Source organism: Rhinolophus sinicus, chromosome 3 (assembly GCF_057876585.1).
Source record: "Rhinolophus sinicus isolate RSI-liver-muscle chromosome 3, RSI-T2T, whole genome shotgun sequence".
NCBI classification, from domain to species: Eukaryota; Metazoa; Chordata; class Mammalia; order Chiroptera; family Rhinolophidae; genus Rhinolophus; species Rhinolophus sinicus.
This window is the reverse complement of record NC_142503.1, coordinates 6,841,686-6,863,259: the sequence shown is the minus strand read 5'-3', so window position 1 is coordinate 6,863,259 and position 21,574 is coordinate 6,841,686. Positions and strand designations below refer to the sequence as shown.

Genomic DNA, 21,574 nt, shown 5'->3' with positions numbered 1-21,574 from the left:
TACTCTTACGAGAGACTCACTTCAGGTTGAAAGACACACACTATTGAAAGTAAAGGGATGGAAAATGTTATCTCATGAAAATGGAAACAAACAAAAAAAATTCTGGAGTAGCAGCACTTATATCAGACAAAATAGACTAAAACAAAGTCTATAACAAGAGACAAAGAAGGACCCAGTAATCCCATTTCCGAAGAAACCTATTTACCTGAAGAAACCCAAAATGCTGCTTCAAGGGGACATGTGCATCCATATGTTCATTGCAACATTGTTTACAATGGCCAAGATGTGGAGGCAGCCTGGGTGTCCGTTGATGGAAGGATGGATAAAGAGTGGATGGTACATACATGTATATACAGTGAAATATTGCTCAGCCAGGAAAGAAAATGTGTTCTTGCTACTGCAGCAGCATGGATGGACCTGGAGGGCGCTGTGTTCAGTGGAGTATGTCAGACAGAGAAAGACAGATGTAATATGATTTCGCTTATATGTGGAATCTAAAGAACAAAATAAACAAACAAACAAAACAGAAACAAAATCGCAGATACAAAGAATATTTTGATGGTTGCCAGATGGGAGAGGGGTAGTGGGTGAGTGAAAAATGGGAAGGGATTAAGAAGTACAAATTGGTTAAATTGGTTGTTATAAAGTAGTCATCAGGATGTAAAGTATAGCATAGGGAATATAGTCAATAATATTGTAATAACTACGTATAGTGTCAGGGTGGGCACTAGACTTGTTGGGGTGATAGGTGGGAGGGGGTTTGGGAAGCAGGGTGAACAAGGTGAAGGGATTAAGAAGTACAAAGTAGTAGTTACAAAATAGTCATGGGGATGTAAAGTAAAGCATAAGGAATACAGTCAATAATATGGTAATAACTATGCATAGTTCCTGGTGGGTACTAGGCTAGTCAGAGGATCACTTCTTAAATTATATAAATGTTTAATCACTATCTGTACACCTGAAATGAATATAAAATAATATTGAATGTCAGAAAAAAAAAGGAAAGAAAGAAAATGACAAACAAAACTCAACAGAGAAAAAAGCCAAGTATGTGAATGGACTATTACAGAAAAGGAAAATTAAATGAAAAGATATTCAGCCTCGCTAAATATCAAGAAAATATAACAATAAAAAACCATTACACATCCATAACATCAGCAAACATGTTAAGTCTCCTGATACAGGACATATGGACAGCAGATACCCTCATGCACCACTGGCGAAAGTGTAAAGTGACACAGCCACCTTGGAGAACGTTTGGCACTACTTCATAATATCAAAGCTGTATTTATAATATTACCCAGTAATTTTGCTTCCAGTTATTTCCCTATGGAAATCCTCCCATATGTGCACAAGGAGAATGCACTAAGGTATTCACTGCAGTATTGTCGTAATGTGAAATTGGGTAACGTGGGAAGGTCCTTCAATTGTGAACAGATAAATAAAAGGAGCTGCAGCCCTACAATCAAATCCTACACAGCAGCTGAAGGAAATGAACTGGATCTATGTGCCATGAGCATTTGAAAGAAGAAAGCAAGTTGCAAAATAATATATATTCTAAACATATATGTATATTATGTATGTACAGTCTGAACCTGCATCTGTAAAATTTACAAGTGTACAATGCAATACTTTATTGCTTACAAAGACATAAATGTATGTAAATTGTAGTAAAACATGAATACTAAATTCATAACAGTGTTGACGTCTGGGTGGTAAGGAGGGGAACAGGATTGAGGATGGGTGGACAAAGGGTACTTTGACTTAATTGCTTTTATCACTTTTAAAAACACAAATTCAAGGTCGGTGGATAAATTGTTAACAATTGAGAATCCTGGGTGTGTGGGTGTTTGTTATATTATTTTTGTACTTTTCTGTGGTTTTTAAATTATAAAATATGCCATAGAAGGCAAAACACACACACACAAATTAAGTTCACGAACATGTTGCAACAATGTTGCTAACCTTTTTTTATATCAGAAGGATTATTCATTATGAATTTGTACCAACTGGACAAACAGTTAACCAAGTTTACTATTTGGAAGTGCTGAAAAGGCTGCATGAAAAAGTTAGACAACCTGAACTTTTTGCCAACAATTCATGGCTCTTGCATCACAATAATGCACCAGCTCACACAGCACTGTCTGTGAGGGAATTTTTAGCCAGTAAACAAATAACTGAATTAGAACATCCTCCCTACTCACCTGATTTGGCCCCCAATGACTTTACCTGAAGATAAAGGAAATATTGAAAGGAAGACATTTTGATGACATTCAGGACATCAAGGGTAATACGACAACAGCTCTGATAGCCGTTCCAGAAAAAGAGTTCCAAAATTGCTTTGAAGGGTAGACTAGGTGTTGGCATTGGAGCATAGCTTCCCAAGGGGAGTACTTCGAAGGTGACCATAGTGATATTCAGCCATGAGGTATGTTGCACTTTTTCTAGGATGGGAGAGGGGTTGTGATAATTGAGTTCCCGAACTTAATTACCCGACCTCATGTGCATGTGTGTATACACAGGGGGTGCCAAAAAAAAATGTATACACATTTTAAGAAAGGAAAACTATATTAAAATTGTAAATACTCAATATATACCGAGAACGAAGGATGAATACAAGTAATGTGTGACTTCTGCAACTACAAGAGGTGCTCAGAGTGGTGACCATCAGCGTCCAGACACTTCTGATTACGGTGAACTACTGCTTGAGCAACATCAACCAAAGTGTCCACTTGTATACATTTTTTTTGGCACCCCCGGTATAGATATAGATGTAGATGTAGATGTAGATGTAGGTGTAGGTGTAGGTGTAGGTGTAGATGTAGATGTAGATGTAGATGTAGATGTAGATGTAGATGTAGATGTAGATATAGATATAGATATAGATATAGATATAGATATAGAATGCCCCATATGATGCTGTGATATTATGTCTATGCATAAAGGTATAAAGGTAGGTGGAGACCCACCTGAGACATCCTGCCCAGCCCCATAGCAGTATGCTAACCTGTGAGAGGACAGAGAGGCCCTGTTCATGTTTGAAAATAAGTGGGGACATTTGAACTCACATAAAATAACAGTATACTTCAAAAGAGCACTAATTTACCTGTGTAATAAGTTCCAATTTCATTTAACTTAAATAAAGCAAAGTGAACAAGTTATATCAACCTGAAAGCCATATCATTTCCTAATTCAGCTCTGGCTTTTGTTCCTGTGTAATAGTTACCTACAGCTGCATAACAAATTACCCCCCAAAATGTCACGGCTTAAAACCACACATATTTATGATCTCACAGTCTCTGTGAGTTAGGAATCCAGGGTTGGTATAGCTGGGTGCCTCTGGCCCAAAGGCTGTCAAGATGTTACACTCAAGCTGTTTGGCAGGGCTGGGAACTGAAAGCTCCACTTGAGGGTTTGGGGTGTGGATCAGCTTCCAAGTTCACTCACATGGCTGTTGGCAGGGCTCTCTCTCACCACGTGGGTCTCTTCACAGGGGAGTTTCACATTTGCAGCCAGTGGCAAACAAGACAGCAAGAGAGAGGGAGAGACCACCGGAGACAGAAGTCACAGGCTTTTTACAACCTGTTCTCAGGAGTGACATCCATCACATTTGCCATATTCTGTCCATAAGGAGCCAGTCACTAGATCTAGTCCACACCCAAGAGTGGGGGAGTCTACAAGGACATGATGACAAAGAAGATGGGGTGTGGAGGTGTTCTCTGCAAGGCTGCCTCCCATATTCTGAATCAAAGTAAAGTTTCAACATGGCCGTGTCTCCCTAGGACATTCTACTACAAACTGTTCACAGCTCATGTCACCAATAGGAAAGATGGCACTCTCTGGAAGCACCCATCTATATCATGTTTGTATGCACATAAGAAAATAAAGGGTTAAAAACAAACCCTAGAGAATCCTAAAGTGGTCCATTAGGTGAAACAGTCTCTGAATACAAGGCGCTCTGCTTCTACTTCTTTCCTGACATACATCTCCAGCAAAGCTGAACTGCGAAAGAACACATCCTCCACCAGATTTAGCATCATAAAGACGGCTATGCCCAACCCTGAGGTGCTGCTTCTGCTGATGACATTAAGTGACGTAGTCAACAGGGGTCAGCAAACTTGCTGCCAAGGACCAGGCAGTTTGGGTTTTGAAGTCCATACGACCCCTTTCACCATGACTCAGCCTGGCTATTGTAGCAGAAAAGCAGCACTAAGTAATATGTGCACAGTTTTCCTTCGCTGCCGGTAAAGTGCTTGGTCCTTCCGAAGAAGCCAAGGCCGCATTGGGCGACCAGCACCCAGCAGCGCTCGCCCAGCACTCGCCTGCACCATGGCCTCCATCTGAGAGCTCGCCTGCATCTACTCAGCCCTCGTCCTACATGACGATGAGGTGTTGGTCACGGAGGATAAGATCAATGCCCTCATTAAAGCAGCCGGTGTAAATGTTGAACCTTTCGGGACAGGCTTGTTTGCAAGGGCTCTGGCCAATGTCAACCTCGGGAGCCTCCTCTGCAATGTGGGGGCTGGTGGACCTACCCCAGCAGCTGGCGCTGCCCCAGCAGAAAGTCCTGCTCCTTCCACCACTGCTGCCCCAGCTGAGGAGAAGAAGGGGAAGCAAACTAAGAAGAATCTGAGGAGTCTGAGGATGACATGGGCTTTGATTTTTTTGACTAAACCTCTTTTGTAACATGTTCAATAAAAAGCTGAACTCTGAAACAAATAAATACATCATACGTGAACAAATGGGCATAGCCAAGTTCCAATAAAACTTTATTTACACAAACAGACACTGAGCAAGATCTGGCTCACAGGTTGTAGCTTGCCAAACCAGCAGTAGAGAATTGTCTGTGTTCTGTTTCAGAATAAAACCAAAATTAGCAAAAAAGATACAGGTGAGCTAGTATGATACTATTTCTGACAAAGGCATTCAGGTGACACATGTATAAAATGCTTTATCAGAAATATGTGTGAATTATATTGAGTCCACATTAACAATCACTATCCAAGTAGGGAATGTATGATTGTGAATTCTCCTGTGGCCGGTAATCGTATTATAAATTCCATGACTATTGAATCAATGGGATGAAGGCAGTAAGATCTGAAATTCCCTGAAATCTTTCCTTTGCCAACTTAATGATGAATTTCTACCTAATCACCTAGAACAGAGGTGCCATTCATTACTTTTGGTTAATGACACAACAAAAGAATATTGGGCTGACCATGAAAACTCCATCTGCTTGGGAGACACAGGTAAACGAATGAAAGAAAAAGCTCATAATGATAACTACTAACCCTGAAGTGAAGGTAGAGGAAGAGGTTTGGTCAAGAAGATTTTTCAAGTCTGGGTGCCTGGACAGAGTCAGGCAAGTCACAAAGAAGTTTGACAGACATTCCACTCTGGAGACGATACTTAACACTGCTCTATGATATATCTGAAAGTTGTTGAGAGAGTAGATTCTAGAGATCTTATTACAAGGCAAACTTTTTTTTTTTAATCTATATGAGACGACGGATGTTAACTAAACATTGTGGTCATCACTTTACGATCTCTGTAAGTCAAATCGCGATGCCATACACATTAAACGTATACAGCACTGTATGTCAATTATATGTCACTAAAACCAGAAAAGAAGAAGTATGATGGGATTTTTTTCACTCATAATTTATCCACATAACCAGGGAAACATATTATTCCAAACAATGGGCTGAAGGCTCTTAGAGCTTACCTTTTATTGCATTATTAACACTATATTTCAGAAATCCAAACATTTAAACCCACTGTGCCCCAAATGCAGATTTCCTTCCTTTTCAGAGGAAGGCTATAGTGGGCAAGGTCCGCAGCCCTAGGAGAACTGCAACTGGCCCCAGGGACGAGGCACAGCCGTCTCCAGGCCTTTCTCACGCGTTGCGCGTGAGTCTTAATCAGGCTCCTGCCTGGTCTCCTGAGACCATACAGGGAGTTATCTGTGATCACAGCACATGAACACACATAATCAGTCAATGTCTCCCCCTCAACTGTAATCAAAAATTAATTTTCAAAGATTAAACTTTTAAAAGGGACATTGATGTGCTGTTCATAAATCAATGAGCTAAATATTAGCCCTCATAGTGTTATAAAATCAGCTAATGATCCTTTCTGCAGTGAACACAATTTTTAATCATTCATGCCATTATGTACAGCGTCTCTTAAAATGCGTCAGCCAATGCATCCAACACACAACATCATTTTCTAAGTGATCATGTGAAAAAAATAAGGAGATATCAGGAATTCGAAAACTGCTGCAGGGAATTAAATGGAATAGAGAACAAAAATACAATAGAAAAAAATTAATGCAACATAGAGCTGGTTCTTTGAAAAGATTAATAAAATTGACAAATCCTTGGCTAGACTCACTAAGGAAAACAGAGAAAAGACTCAAACAAAATCAGAAGTGAAAGAAGAGAAGTTATGATGATACCACAGAAATACAAAGGATTATGCAAGAATATTATGAAAGAATATATGCCACCAAATTCAATAACCTAGAAAAATGGACAAGTTCTTAGAAATATACAACCTTCCTAGGCTGAATCAAGAAGAATTAGAAAATCTAATTAGACCGATCAACAGTAAGGAAATTGAAACAATTATCAAAAACTTTCCAAAAAGTAAAAGTCCGGAACCAGATGGCTTCACTAGTGAATTCTACCAAACATTCAAAGACGATTTAATACCTATCCTTCTCAAACTCTTCCAAAAGATTGAAGAAGAGACAATACTCCCTAACTCACTTTATGAGGCCAACATTAACCTGATATCAAAACCCAGAAAGGATAACACACACACACACACACACACACACACACACACACACACACCTGAAAAAAACTGCAGACCAATATCTCTGATGAATACAGATGCAAAAATCCTAAACAAAATACTAGCAAATCGAATGCAATAATACATTAAAAAAATTATACATCATAATCAGGTGGGGTTCATTCCAGGGGCACAAGGATTGTTCAACATATATAAATCCATCAATGTGATACACCACATAAACAAAATAAAGGATAAAAATCATATGATCATATCAATAGATGCAGGAAAAGCATTTGACAAGATACACTATCCATTTATTATTATAACACTCAATAAAATGGGTATAGAAGGAAAATACCTCAACATAATACAGGCCATTCATGACAATCCCTCAGCTAATATCATACTTAATGGTGAAAAACTGGAAAGTTTTCCTCTAAGATCAGCAACAAGACAAGAATGTCCCCTCTCACCACTGTATTCAACATAGTATTGGAAGTTCTAGCCAGAATAATCAGGCAAGAGAAAGAAATAAAAGGCATCCAAATTGGGAGTGAAGAGGTTAAATTATCACTTTTTGCAGACAACATGATTCTTTATATAGAAAGCCCTAAAGACTCCACAAAAAAATCTATTAGAAACAATGAACAAATACAATTATACTGTAAGATGTAAAATCAATGTGCAAAAATGCATTGCATTCCTATATACTAACAATAAAATTTCAGAAAAAGAAATGAAAAAAATTCCATTTACAATTGCATCCAAAAAAAATACATAGGAATAAATTTAACAAAGGATGTGAAGGACCTATACACTGAAAACAACAAGATATTATTAAAATAAATTGAAGAAGCCACAAAGAAATGGAATTATATTCTGTGTTCATGGATTGGAAGAATCACCATAGTTAAAATGGCCATATTACCCAAAGCAATATACAGATTTAACGTAATCTCCATCAAAATTCCAATGGCATTTTTAAAAGAAAGAGAACCAAAAAAATCATCAAATTTATATGGAACCACCAAAGACCCTGACTAGCCAAAGCAATTCTGAGAAAAAAGAACAAGGCTGGAGGTTTCACACTCTCTGACTTCAAACTATACTACAAGGTGACAATAATCAAAACAGCATGGTATTGGCAGAAAAACAGACACACAGACCAGTGGAACAGAATTGAGAACCCAGAAATAAATCCACATATACCTAAGCAAATAATTTTCAACAAAGGAGCCAAAAACATACAATGGAGAAAAGAAAAAGAAAAAGTCTCTTCAGTAAATGATGCTGGGAAAATTTGAAAGTCACACAAAAAAGAATGAAACTAGACTGTTATCTGTCACCATTCACAAAAATTAACTCAAAATGGATTAAAAACCTAAATATAAGACCTGAAACAATAAAATGTATGTTGGTCTTAGAGAGGACTTTATGAATCTGACTTCAAAGGCAAGAGAAGTAAAAGCAAAAATAAATGAATGGGATTATATCACACTAAAAAGCTTCTGTACAGCAAAAGAAACCATCAACAAAGTGGCCACCAACCAAATGGGAACAGATATTTGTAAACAATACCTTCAAGAAGAGGCTAATATCCAGAATATATAAAGAACTCATACAACTCAACAACTGAAAAACAAACAATTCAAATAAAAAATGGGCAGAGGACCTGAACAGATACTTCTCCCAAGAAGATATACAAACGGCCAACAGATATATGAAAAAATGCTCAACTCCACCAGCTATTGGGAAGTGCAAATCTAAACCATGATGAGATACCACCTCACACCTGTTAAAATGGCTGTTATCAACAAGACAAGTAATAACAAGTATTGGAGAGGCTGTGGGGAAAACAGAACCCTCATACACTGCTGGTGGGAATGTAAATTGGTACAGCCACTATGGAAAAGAGCATGGAGGTTTCTCAAAAAATTAAAAATAGAATTACCATATGACTGAGCAATCCCTCTTCGGGGTATCTACCCTAAAAACATTTAGCCATAAAGATATATGTACCCTATGTTCATTGCAGCATTATTCACAGTAGACAAGATGTGGAAACAACAAAAGTGTCCTTTGGTAGATGACTGGATAAAGAAAAAGTGGTACATATGTACAATGCAATATTACTCAGCCATAAGAAAAGATGAGATACTGCCATTTGTGAAAACATAGATGGATCTTGAGATTATCATGCTAAGCGAAGTACATCAAAAAAGTCGAAAACCAGATGACTTTACTCATACGTGGGATATAAAACTGAAAGCAACAAAGGAACAAGACAAGGAAACAAAAAGTCATAGACACAGATAACAGACAAGTTTAGTGGTTACCAGCGGGTAAGGGGGGAGGGAGATGGTAGAAGAGGGTAAAGGGGGTCAAATATATGGTGATAGAAGGAGAACAGACTCTGGGTCATGAACACACAATGCAATATACAGATGATGTATCATAGAACTGTACACTTGAAACCTATATAATTTTATTAACTAATATCACCCCAATTTAATACAAAAAAACAAAGCAAAACAAAACAAAAAAACCTGCTGCAGGGTTTTGACTTCCTGGTAAGCTATAGTTCCCTGAAACTTATAGGGAATAATTGCATGTTCAGTGGTTCTTAAGCTTTGGCATGAATCAAAGTCACAGATTGCTGGGCCCACCCTAGAGTTTCCGATGGAGTAGATGGACGGTGAGGACTTGCATTTCTTTACAAGGTTGCAGGTGATACAGATGCTACTGGTCCAGGGACCATACTTTGAGAACCATTGCTCTGGTGAAAGAGTCTGGAAACCTTTGGACAAGGGCAAAATAATAAATATTTTGGCTCAGCAGCCCGTACTATGTCTGCTGCAGCTATTCAGCTCTGCCATTGTAGCATGAAAGCGGCCAGAGACGATACACAGATGAATGCACATGGCAGAGTTCCTGTAAAACCTTATTACACAACACGTAGTGGGCTGGACGTGGCTGGTGCACACAGCTGGCCCATCTCTGTCCCAGAGGATGGCAGACTCACCCAGACTCACCCTAGCTCAGGGCATGAGCAATACCTGAAGGAATAAAGTGTATGCAAGACAATTCCTCCCCACCCCAAGTTTTCCAGAAGGATCATGCCTGCACATGAATGGAGAACCAGAAATGCCATGACACCTGAACTTTATGCTTTAAAATATGTCCCAAAGAATTCTACTTGTGCAGAAAAAACACACATATTAACATCACAAAGCTTCAGAAACTGGGGAGTTAGCCAGCATTTCAGTTTGTTTTAGAGGAGAATATCAGAAGCCTACCTCTGTCACTTGTCACTATAGACCAGAGTGTAAGCTCTAAGAAAGCTGAGACCTTATCTTCAATTTCCAGAAAAGTGCCTGGCATCAGGTAGGTCCTCAAAAATATTTGTTCAATGAAATAAAGTCTGTAAAATCAATACACACTTTCCTAGTCTTGAGATTGCTAGATTTACCCTCAAAGCCTGACAGCCAACCGCGCCTCCCTCGTCCTGCCATTACAGCCCAGGCAGGTAGGAACAGGACAGGGACTCCAAGAGGAAGGCCCAGGGCCAGCATAAGTCCACCAGGGCCACCTCACGCGAGGAGATGGTAGGTGCAGGGTTCTTTTCTATCTCTCAGCTATGGTAACAGCCCCAGCTCGCTGCCTGGAACCTTGAGGACCACTCAGTTCTCCAGCCACCTCAGTGAAAATGGAGAAGTTGGGAATGGACACCAGGGATCCTGTGATAAAAGCAGAGAAACTAAGGCAGTTGATGGAGAGCGCAGGCAGTGAACACTGGGTCAGATGGGAGAGGGCAGACTTTAGTATCAGAAAGGCCAACAAGGTAGAACCAGAATGGAGGGTGGCCAGGCAGAGAAGGAGAGGGAAGACCAAGACGTCCCTCTGTCAAGAATTCATTACAAGCACTGTTTTTTATTTATGCAGTTTGCAAGTGTGCAAGGAGACAAACTAGACCCCAAGGTCTGAGAATCTTCTGACAAGCAAAGAATTTACATAAGATACATAATCTAGGGTGGTAAGTTAAATTAATACAAGGCCAAGGAGGTCATTTTGCAGCCTAAGTCATTAACAGCAGGCACGATTTACGGACTAACACTGTTCCTTACAAAGTGTAAGTTTGCTACCTGATGCAATTCTCTTAAATGTAGTTTACAGCTTGGTGTTACACAAGGAATGGGGTTAAAGGATTACATTCCCAATGAGAAAACTATGGACAACAGCAGTGTCCTTATCTCTTGGCATCAAATTCTGGAAAAAGCTGACAGAGCGGATCAGTGACATTTCAAGGTAAACAACAGAGATAGTCAAACTTAATGTTAGAGATCTTCTCAGCCTGATTAGCCAATTAACAGGGCTCCTCATTTAGCTCACTGAGTTGTAAACATTCTGTCCACATCAGCTTATTTATCTGCACCCAAAAAGGTCATTTAGAGCATAGCACCTAAATAAAAGTAGTTTGGGGCCCAAGGATGTTCCATTCTCTCTGAATCAGATCTTCAGCAGAGATCTAGGCAAATGAAAACAATGGTAGCTCAGGGTATTAGGGTTCTCCAGAGAAATAGAACCAATAGGATGGATGGATAGATAGATAGATAGATAGATAGATAGATAGATAGATAGATAGATAGATAGATAGATAGATAGATAGACAGACAGATATAAATAGATCTACAGAGAGAAACAGACACAGAGACCGTGAGATTTACTTTAAGGAATTGGCTCATGTAATTATGGGGACTAGCAAATCCAAAGTCTGCAGGGTAGGCCAACAGTCTGGAGACCCAGAGAAGAGTTCCAGTTCAAGTTTGAAGGCATCTGCTGGCAGAATTCCCTCCTCCTCCAGGGAGGTCAGTCTTTTTCTATTCAGGACTTTAGTGGGTTGGAAGAGGCTCACCCATACCCTGGTGGGTAATTCACTTTACTCAAATCTACTGACTGAAATGCTAATCTCATCCAAAAAACATACCTTCACAGAAACATCTAGAATAATGTTTGACCAAATACCAGGGTACTGTGGCCCAGCCAAATCAACACATAACATGAACCATGGGGCAGGCGGTGGGGGTAGGGTTCACCCTCTGGCAGCGACCTAGAGACAGGTCAGTTCTTCCTCTCTGGTCTCCGTTCTTCCTGAGGCTGCAGGAGGCCTCCCTTAATTCTGTGAGCTCCTCCAGCATTCTGCAATTATTCTGGTAAATACTCAGAATAGGTTTCTCTTTCTGAAAACAGAAAAGAGAGAAAGGGAAGGGAGGGGAGGGGAAGAGAGGAAAGAGGAGGGGGAGAAGGGGAGGGGAGAGGAGGGGTAGGGAGAGGAGGGGAAGGGAGAGGAGGGAGGGGAGGGGAGGGAAGTGACAGGAAGCAGTAAATAAGCCAAACCCAACCCCCACCTGGCCCAGCATGTTACTCTACCATATTTATGGGAGCAATGTCACATCAAATTTTACCTTTTCCACAGACCCTGCAAGGAATAGCTTAGGTGTAACTTTTCTTTACCCAAATGCTCCATGGTTCTTTGTCAAGGAGATGGATAGTCAGGGAGTAAGCAAGCTACAAAAGCTTGTATATTTTCTTTTATCTTTTCCATGGCCAAAGGCAGTTTATTAATTTATGCCAATGAAAAATCTCTGAATGGTGCCCCAGAGGGTCCCTCCAAACCTGAAGGATGGGCCTGGGGTTTCTTCTTATCTGGATTAACAGCCATCGTGTTTCCTAAGCTCCAACCTTTTCTAAAAAGTGAGCAAGAACAGAACTGGCTTTTGTGCAAACACGGTGAGAACCAGGATGCCGACTGAAGTCATTATTTACAACTCTAGCCTGCAGCGTCACACACACATACTTCAGCCTGAATGGAATAATTAATCAATTATGTGAAATCACTTAAACTAGAAGAAAGATGGTTTAAAAAGAAACCCAGGTCATTTCAGCAGGGAGAACAGGCTTTAAATTTGTTAGGGGAAGTTTCTGCCATCTATAAGCCCAGAATATGACAAAGAATAAAACTGAGGTGAGAAGTGCCCAAAGGTATCTTCCAGAAGTCATGACCGGTACGTGCTGATTAATACAGATGCTTATCAATTATTGAGCAACTTCAAGGCTATCACACAAAGACTCTAGTCCTGTTCACAATGACTCCTGCTGAGGAGCTGAACACACCAAGAAACTACCTTAAATCTATAAAATAACCATACTTAACATCCTTTCTACATCCTTTCTATTGGAGAGATAATTAACATCATCAATGATAAATCAGATTGATATCATGTGATGAAAATGACACTTCACTTCTGGGGCCTTCCTCCCCAAAAACCATAACCCCTGTTTAACAATGAGAGAGACATCAGACAAACGTAAATTGAGGGACAAGCTACAAAATGAGATAAAAAGAATCCTTATCTTTTTTTTTTTTTTTTTTTTTTTCTGAAAGCCTGGAGGGACACACAAAGAACATTATCAGCAGTAAATGCTGAATGCTGGTAGGATCATTGAGAAGCAATGACTTGCTTTCTTCTTTGGACATTGCTACATAGGTTTTCCAAAGTGTATTGTTTTAGTATTTTTTTTTAATGTATTCATAAAAATGTGTCTTATTTGAAAGTGGTCAAAACACCCATGTGGCCTATTGCAGCTTCCGAGGAAAAAACATGGCCAGCAGCTTCCTGGTTAAGATCTTTGGCCATTACTCACTTAAAGGCCTGTCAATTGTTTTTCTATTTCTGTGAAAAAGAATGCCGTTAGAATTTTGGTAGGAATTGCACTGAATCTATACTTGGCTTTAGGTAGTGCAGACATTTTAAAAATATCAATTGTTCTGATCCATAAGCATGGGTCATCTTTCCATATGTTTGTGTCTTCAATTTCTTTCCTCAGAATCTTGCAGTTTTCATTGTACAGATTTTTCATTTCCTTGGTTAAATTTATTCCTTAGTATTGTACTGTGTTTGATGCTCTTGTGAGTGGCATGGACCTTGAGGTCATTATGTTAAGCGAGGTAAGTCAGACAGAGAAAGATAAACACTGTACGATCTTTCGCTCAAAAGTGGAATCTGAAAAAGCTGAACTCATAAAAATAGAGAATAGAATGGTGGTTGTCAGGGGCTGGGGGTGGGAGAAGTGGGGAGATGTTAAGGGTACAAATTTGCAACTAGTAGATACATGAGTCCTGTTGGTCTAATGCACACCATAGTAATTACTGTGTTATACACTTCAAAGCTACTTGCTCTCACCGCAAAAAAGAAATGGTACTTACTTGAGGAGATAGAGGTGTTAGGAAGTGCTTAGGTGGTCATCATGCTGCAATATATAAATGTATCAAATCAACACTTTGTAAAACTTAAACTTACACAGTGTTATATGTCAATTATATCTCTTTAAAAAAATAAAAACCCTGTGAAAACAGCCCTTTTGAAAAATGGTGTCAGTAATACGAACAAAACTCTAAGATTGCTCAAACTACCTTTTTAGAAGGCAAACAACACGGCAAGAAGAAGTTGTGAATCGAAATAGCAGTGGAGAGTGAGGAATCCCAGACAGTGAGTCAGGCAAGAAGAGGGGAGCCCCAGAGAGTCCCCCTGCTGCCCTCGGCCACTGCTGGGGTGACGCCCGCTGGCATTGCAGTCCCAGCCTATTGTAGGGCTGACCTCCTCACTTACTACAGTGAGGTGGTGGTTTTTGTAATCCAAATCCTTTTTTTTTTTCTTAATCTTAAATCAATAAGTGTCTAAAGAATGATCTAGAATACAATTATCAAAGTGTGGTCCAGGGGCCCCTGGAGGTTCCCTAGACTCATTCAGGGGGTCTGTGAGGTCAAAACTCCTTTTTTTTAATGATACTGAAATGTTATTTGCTTTTTCCCGCTTGCATTCTCTCTCGACTGTACGGGAAAGTTTCCCAGAGGCTACAGGACATGATATTGCAAGAAAACGAATGTAGAAGCCCAAACGAGAACACAGCTCTCTTCAGCCAGACCTCACCCATGGTCCTCTGTGACTTTCCAGGTCCATCCTACCCTCCGCTGACACTGGCAGATCACTGTTTTGGGGCACGTGGACGGCCTCCTGCCTCCACTCTCATCCTCACACAGAGGAATAGCTCTGCGTGGAGCACCCTCGTCCTGCTGCCTGTCAACCAGAACAGCGTCCTGCTCAGCCGACACGGCTCAGTTCCACACTCCCCAACCCTTGAAACCCGTTCATTTTCACTATTCTTACCCATCCTCAAACCACTAGGAATCTCTTACTGCTCTACAACAGTCCTTATGTTCTGCCTTGTGTTTGAAGCATAGGTTTACTCTGCTGTTTCTCTAAAATCTCTTAACAACAAGCAATGTGCTTTGGGTAGACTTGTGTTTAGCTCTTCAAAGTCGAAGAAGCATTTTCAGTACGCCATCACATACACTTCTTGTAAACATTCTAGAGGGCCGCGTTCTTGTCTCCATTTTTAGGTGGAGGGGCTAAGACTCAGAAGGTTTCCTGATGTCACACATTTGATGTGTGATCAGGCTGGGTCTCAAACCTTGGTCTGGAGACCCCAAAACCAGGACTCACTCACTTACAGATGCTCCTTCCTTCCCAGACTGATCCCCCAAGGAAAGTCTGAGTGGAGGCTCACAGGCCTGAAAAGGCAGGAGCAACCCCTCAGCATCCTTCTGCCATTTGTCTTTCATTTACGCTCTTCCAATACGACATAACGTGTTTCCCCCAAAATAAGACCTAGCCGGACAATCAGCTCTAAGGCGTTTTTTGGAGCAAAAATTAATATAAGACCCGGTCTTACATTATATTACATTATATTATATTATATTATATTATATTATATTATACACAATATTATATTATACACAATATTATATTATACACAATATTATATTATATCCTATATTATATTATATTATATTATATTATATTATATTATATTATATTATATTATACCCGGTCTTATACTAAAATAAGACCGGGTCTTAAATTAATTTTTGCTCCAAAAGACACATAGACACATTAGAGCTGATTGTCTGGCTAGGTCTTATTTTCGGGGAAACATGGTACTCACACTTAAAGAGCCTTTCAAAAAATGTTAAGGGGTAAGAGGTAAAATAATGGCCCAGTACCACTGAGTCCTGGATAGAGTCTTTAAAAAAAATAAAAAGCTAACAAAAATATGTTGTTTTTCAATTTCAGCTTTCAGACTCCCTTGAGATGATTTTATCTTGCTGAAAGTCTCTTTATTCTTGATGTTTTTGTCATGTTTGTTTTTTATACTTATAGCAATTCATATACCCTTGTAAGAAATTTTATACACAGAGATAAATGCTAAGACATAATATTGAATAAGTACTTGAATCCCGTGTAAGATCGGCATTATTGCCTGCACTATGGAACCAGTCACAGAGTGTGGACGTAGCATGCATGCACGGGTCAAATAATGACTCAGTGAAAGAGCCAGAAACAAAACAATCCCTCGTCTACCCTCATTTCTCTGCTAAAACACATTTCCTCGTAAATAACTGACATAGCATTTGCAATTCTACAGGAAATCAGTATTCAGTCGTAGCACTATTCTTTTTTACAGTTTCTATTTTCTAACTCCCAAATAAAGATAAGAGGAATATTTTGCCACAATTCAGGCTGGTTATATTTTTCTTCAAATACTCTTAGCTCAAGGATAACCTCCTATGTGTCTAAAGTTGACCCCCATGTCCTTTATTAGGCATGGAATTACTTTTGAAAAATGTCTCAAAGTGCTTCTCAATTACCCTGTGACTGACTGACACGTTGAAACCAAATGCACCCCAAAGGAGTTCCCGTGTGTGTGTGTGTGTGTGTGTGTGTGTGTGTGACATGTGCTAGTCTACATTTACATTTGACTTTGGGACATGCATATTCTGTTCAAGTATTATATGTGTGTGATTGTTAAATAAGTTATAGTTAATATAATATTACTTAAAACCTTCACAACATAATAAGAAATATCCTGGATGTTACAAAGCAAAGTTGAGAATGACTGCTGTCCTCCCTTTCTGAGCAATATCAGCAATGGGAGAGAATTCTGTGTAGCGAATAGGAATGTAAAAATTCTCATGCATCAGACAATAGCACAAGAAGATAGAACGTATGGGCCAGACTGGAACGAGAAAGCAGCGCTCATCAACCTGACTGATAGGCGGGGTTATTTTCATAAACCATGGACCAATCTGTGTATTTCATGAATGCTAATGAAAACTCCTTTGCAGTAATAACAATACATTCTGTAGTCTATTGCGGTTTACAAAGCACTTCCAAATGGGCCACCAGGACAGTAGCGAGAGCTGGGTTCTCTCTGGCCTCCCCACACTACCCTCCAGACCTTGTGCTTGTCCTTTCACAGGCTCGGTTCCTTGCATCTCAGGATCTTGTGGAGAGTAAATGGGATGTCACAGCTGTCCGAGCATGCAGTCAGCACTTGGTCCTGAATTCTCTTGGACCAGTTAGTGTCCACATCTCTGACTTGCAGATAAGGGAACTGAGGCTCAGAAAATTTCCGTGATATTGTCAAAGTTACGAAATATACACGTGGACAAGAATCTGCTCCTGTTTCTTCTTCAAATACTTTTTCCAGTGCTTACATCGTTCACATCAAATGGTATCTTAGATTCAACGCCATGTTTTCCATCACCATTTGGAATTAGAAAACAGCCTACATAAAGAAGAAGGGGAAACAACTCCCAACATTCTACTTTGAAGGCAGCCAACAGTGGGGACAAATGGGATTGGGGCTTGGAAATCTGTCTTCTGGTCTCAGTGTGCACTCAAGAGCATTGTGTCCTACATAAGTCCAATGATCCTGTTCTCCCATTGGTTTGTTTGCCTTTGTTTTTCTCGGTAAAATGAGTTAATCCTGTCTTACTCCGAGAGTTATAGTGAGCTTCCAATAAGATTATTCACTCAGCAATTCTGATAATATCTATTAAATGTGCACGTCCCACATAGAAAGCATCCAATGGATGGTGCCTGATAATTATCCTCAGCATCTAGGACTGGGCTGGATACATCCAAACACACACACACACACACACACACACACACACACACGCATACATAAATATGCTCACAAGTGAAAGTAAATGTCATAAAGAATTAGTGGCCATCTGTATAAAAAGTATTCAAAGAAGACACAGGAAATGCATATTCTCTTGTCTACGGGTATATTTCGTAACCTTGACTACGTCACTATGTACTACATTTTTCATTCATTGTTCTCACTTGCTGCTCTTCATTTAGGAAACAGTGTGAGAAATTAAATGTAGCTATGCTCCAGAATTATCGGGGAGAATCTCTACTGAATGCTGCTTCTGTGCCCACCCTGGTTTGGGATATTGGGGATGCAGTGGGCAAGGTGTACAAGGTCTCTCCTTTCGTGGGGCTGGCGCTCGACCAGTTGCTAGTCAGAAGAGAAAGACAGTAACACTCAGATGATAGATGAGAAATTTCAGATGAGAATGAAGTGCTCTGAAGACAAAGTGGTAAGTCTACTGCCTGGCCTGTCTTCTTCAGATTTGGTGGTCAGGTAGGCCTTCTGAAAAGCTGATTGCAGCAGGAGGAGTTAACTGTGCAAGAGTCTGGGAGAGAGGGCTCCAGAGGAGGGAATGGCGAATGCTAGGCCCAAAGGCAAGGATTGGCTTGTCACCCTCGAGGACCACCAGAAAGGCCACTGTGGCCAGAGGAGCCATGAGAGATGAGCTCCCAGGGGTACGCAGGGCCCCCACCACGCAGGACCTGGGTAGGCCACAGGTGCTAGGACTTGCATTTGGCTGCACACAAAGACAGCAACCACAGGAACTTAATCTAACAAGGGTTTATTTTACACACACCACAACAGCTCCAAGGTGGAGTCCACTGCTCTGCAGAGCCTCCACAGAACCTCAAAGTCCCACCTGCCTCTGATCTTTCTGCTCTGCAACCTTTGCGTTCATGTTTCTGATTGCCTGATGGTTACAAAATGATTGCTCTGTCTTCTGCCTTCTGTCTGAGTTCAAGACGGTATAAATAATGAAGTGAACAGGAGGAAAGGCAGTCCTCATAATCCAAAATGCAAAATTTCCCGATATCCCCTAACTTCCATTTACATTTCAATAGCCAGAACTGGGTCACTTAGCCACCCCTCGCTGCAAGGGAGGCTGGGAAATACGTTTGTTTGTTTGTTTGTTTGTTTGTTTGTTTTCCTAGCTAAGTTCCTTAAACAACAGAATTTTCTACAATAGGACTATTATTGACAAGACAGGTCTACCACACTGTAGTGAGAAGTTTGGAATCTATTCTGAAAGGCAAGGTTATCTGTAGGTTGATGGGTGAATCAGGAGTTCTGCTTCAAATTTGTAAAACCAGACATGGCTGTTACACCAGCATCCTTATCACTGCAGTCCCAGAACAGGTCTCAGGTAAAGGTAAGGATCCTCCCAGGCCTCAGGACAGCCCAGGGGTATCTGAGGCCTCCAGAGCTCTTGGGTAGCTTGACTTCTTCCTCAGAAGGTTCCTTCTTTTGTCCCAGGGCTCCTTAGCAATACCGTATGTCATTAAATAGAAGATGCCATCGCTCATAACACGCAACTTTATGAGCCACCAGGGGAAAAATGCTGCCAATTAACAATAACACAATGTTTTCTAACATAGAATTTTTACTTTACACTTCTTAGAAATAGCTCTTTTAGACTTATGGAGACATGACTTTCTAACCATACAGCACTCGTGTACATACATAAAAAGGAAAATATTCATTACATTAATCAGTTTTCTTAAAGCATCTTTCCATTCAGAATCGAAGTCAGTGTCTGTAAATTGTCTTGCTCTGCTACATCAAGAGTGGAGTGTTGGTCATAGTGTCTCTTAAAAGAGTGCTTCATTATTGAGTCTGTCAGGATTTTCCTAAGCTGCTGACACCCATCAGCTCCAAGTTCTGATGTGCATGCAAGACAATGATGACTGTTCATTACTGTCGCCTGGCCAACAGCTATCCCGCCATTAGTGATAGCGAAATGTGGGGGGAAGTCCAGGATCAGCGCATGGTATGTGCATTTCCATGTGCACCAGGATGCAGCTGGGCAGCGCTGTGCTAGATATCTGGGTGGAGAGGTCAAGAAGGTGGGGTGGGATGTGAGTATAAAGCTTAGGGGAGGGGCAGGGATAGTGAAATGGGTTTGCAGGCTTGGCATCCATAAGCATTTGGATGATAGTCATAGCCATGGGCCTGCATGTGACCACTGAAGCAAAGTCTGGATAGAGAAGAGGGCTGGTACCGAGCCTCGGGATACTCAAATGTTGGGAAATCTAGAAGAGGAGCCAACCACCTGACTGAGAGTTAACAGCCAAGATAGTTCCCACACTGGATGTCAAGGCAGTGATGTGGCATGCCTGAAGCTACGGAGGAGGAGGGGGGACAGCTAGGTCAAAGGCTGCTGAGGTCGAGGATGAGCGTGGAAGGGTGACCATTGGATTGGGCGGCATGGAGTTCATGAGCGTCCCGGACTAAAGGACTTCCCGTGGTTGGGGCAGCCTCTGCGTAGCTAGTTGGATAACCAGATGGATTGGACTAGGTTGAGAAGGGAAAGGTGGTGAGGTGTTCAACCTCTTTGAGCAGTTGCATTGTCAAAGGTAGATGCATAACCAAGAGAGGTGGTGGTGCTTCCTTTTCTAAACATACTGCACATGTTTGAATGCTGGTTCAGGAGAGCATAACTGTAGCTGCCAAGTGCTTGAGGAGAGAGGTATGCAATCAGGGCACAAGAGCAAAGCAAAGGGTCAGCTTTGGACAGAATCATGATGCATCGCAACAGAAAGATGGCAGAGAGAGTGGGCACAGACGCAACCCTCCGAGAACTCTGTCCAGGTTTCCAGGACTCACAGCACGGCCCCTCTCAATTTTAACAAATCCCTGCGATCATCGGGCCCCTGGGATCTCATTTCCGCACTTAATTAGTCGCTCCAAGTGTGAGCTGCTCGAGGACACCTGGCAGATGGTTCCCTGACCACATGCATCAGTCCCCTGGATGCCCCTATGGCAGCTCGGTTTCCCCACCGCCGTCACCATCTACCTGGCGGGGCTGGTTGTCACCCTCCCGATGGGCCCTTTTGAACCTCACGCTACAGCCCTTGCCAGCATCCGCCCACGTCTCCTAACCGGAGCCGCCCCGCCCTGGCGCTCCCTCCTCCGCCGCCGCCGGGGATCGAGGCTTCCAACGTGGCGCTGCGAACTGCGCAGGCCCAGTACACGGGGCGCGCAGGGACCGCGGGGCGGGCCGGGCGCAGTGACATCAACGCGCAGTCGCGCGCGGGCAGGGCCGCGCCACGTCGGCGCGCTGCGGCCGCGCCCCCTCCGACGGCCGCGGAGGCCCCCCCGCGCGCGGCCCCGCCACCGCACACGCGCGCACATCCCTCCCGGCCCGGAGCCCGCCGCCGCCGCCGCCGCCGCCCCAGTCCCTCGGAAACGCGGTCGCGCCATGTCGTCGCCTCCCGAGGGGAAGCTAGAGACGAAAGCTGGACACCCGCCCGCCGGTACTGACTCGTTTCCACTTTCTGTCCTCACGCGGGTCCCCCGGGCGGGCTCGAACCCGCGGGTGTGGGGCGCCGGGTGGGGAGTCGCGGGCTCACTGCCCGGGCGCGGGGCGCGCGGCGCGGGGACTTCCCACCCAGCCTGGGACGTGTCCACTCGTGGGTTTGCAGTTACGCAGCCCCGCGCGGGGAGGCCCGTTTCTTGAAAGTGTGCAGGACGTCGCAAGCCTGTGGCAGCT

At 42.0% G+C, this 21,574-nt stretch overlaps 1 protein-coding gene and 1 pseudogene across 1 annotated transcript in view; both read left to right on the top strand.

Annotated features, from left to right (window-relative positions):
- The first annotated feature begins 4,329 nt into the window (after positions 1-4,329).
- On the top strand, positions 4,330-4,673 carry LOC109454877 (large ribosomal subunit protein P1 pseudogene; annotated as a pseudogene).
- A 16,471-nt stretch (positions 4,674-21,144) lies between these two features.
- DAP (death associated protein) overlaps positions 21,145-21,574 on the top strand; it is a 49,146-nt gene continuing 48,716 nt past the window's right edge. The window contains exon 1 of the mRNA XM_019746019.3: positions 21,145-21,338. Coding sequence (XP_019601578.1) covers positions 21,284-21,338 — 55 coding nt within the window. The 5' untranslated portion in view covers positions 21,145-21,283. The remainder of the gene's footprint in view (positions 21,339-21,574) is intronic.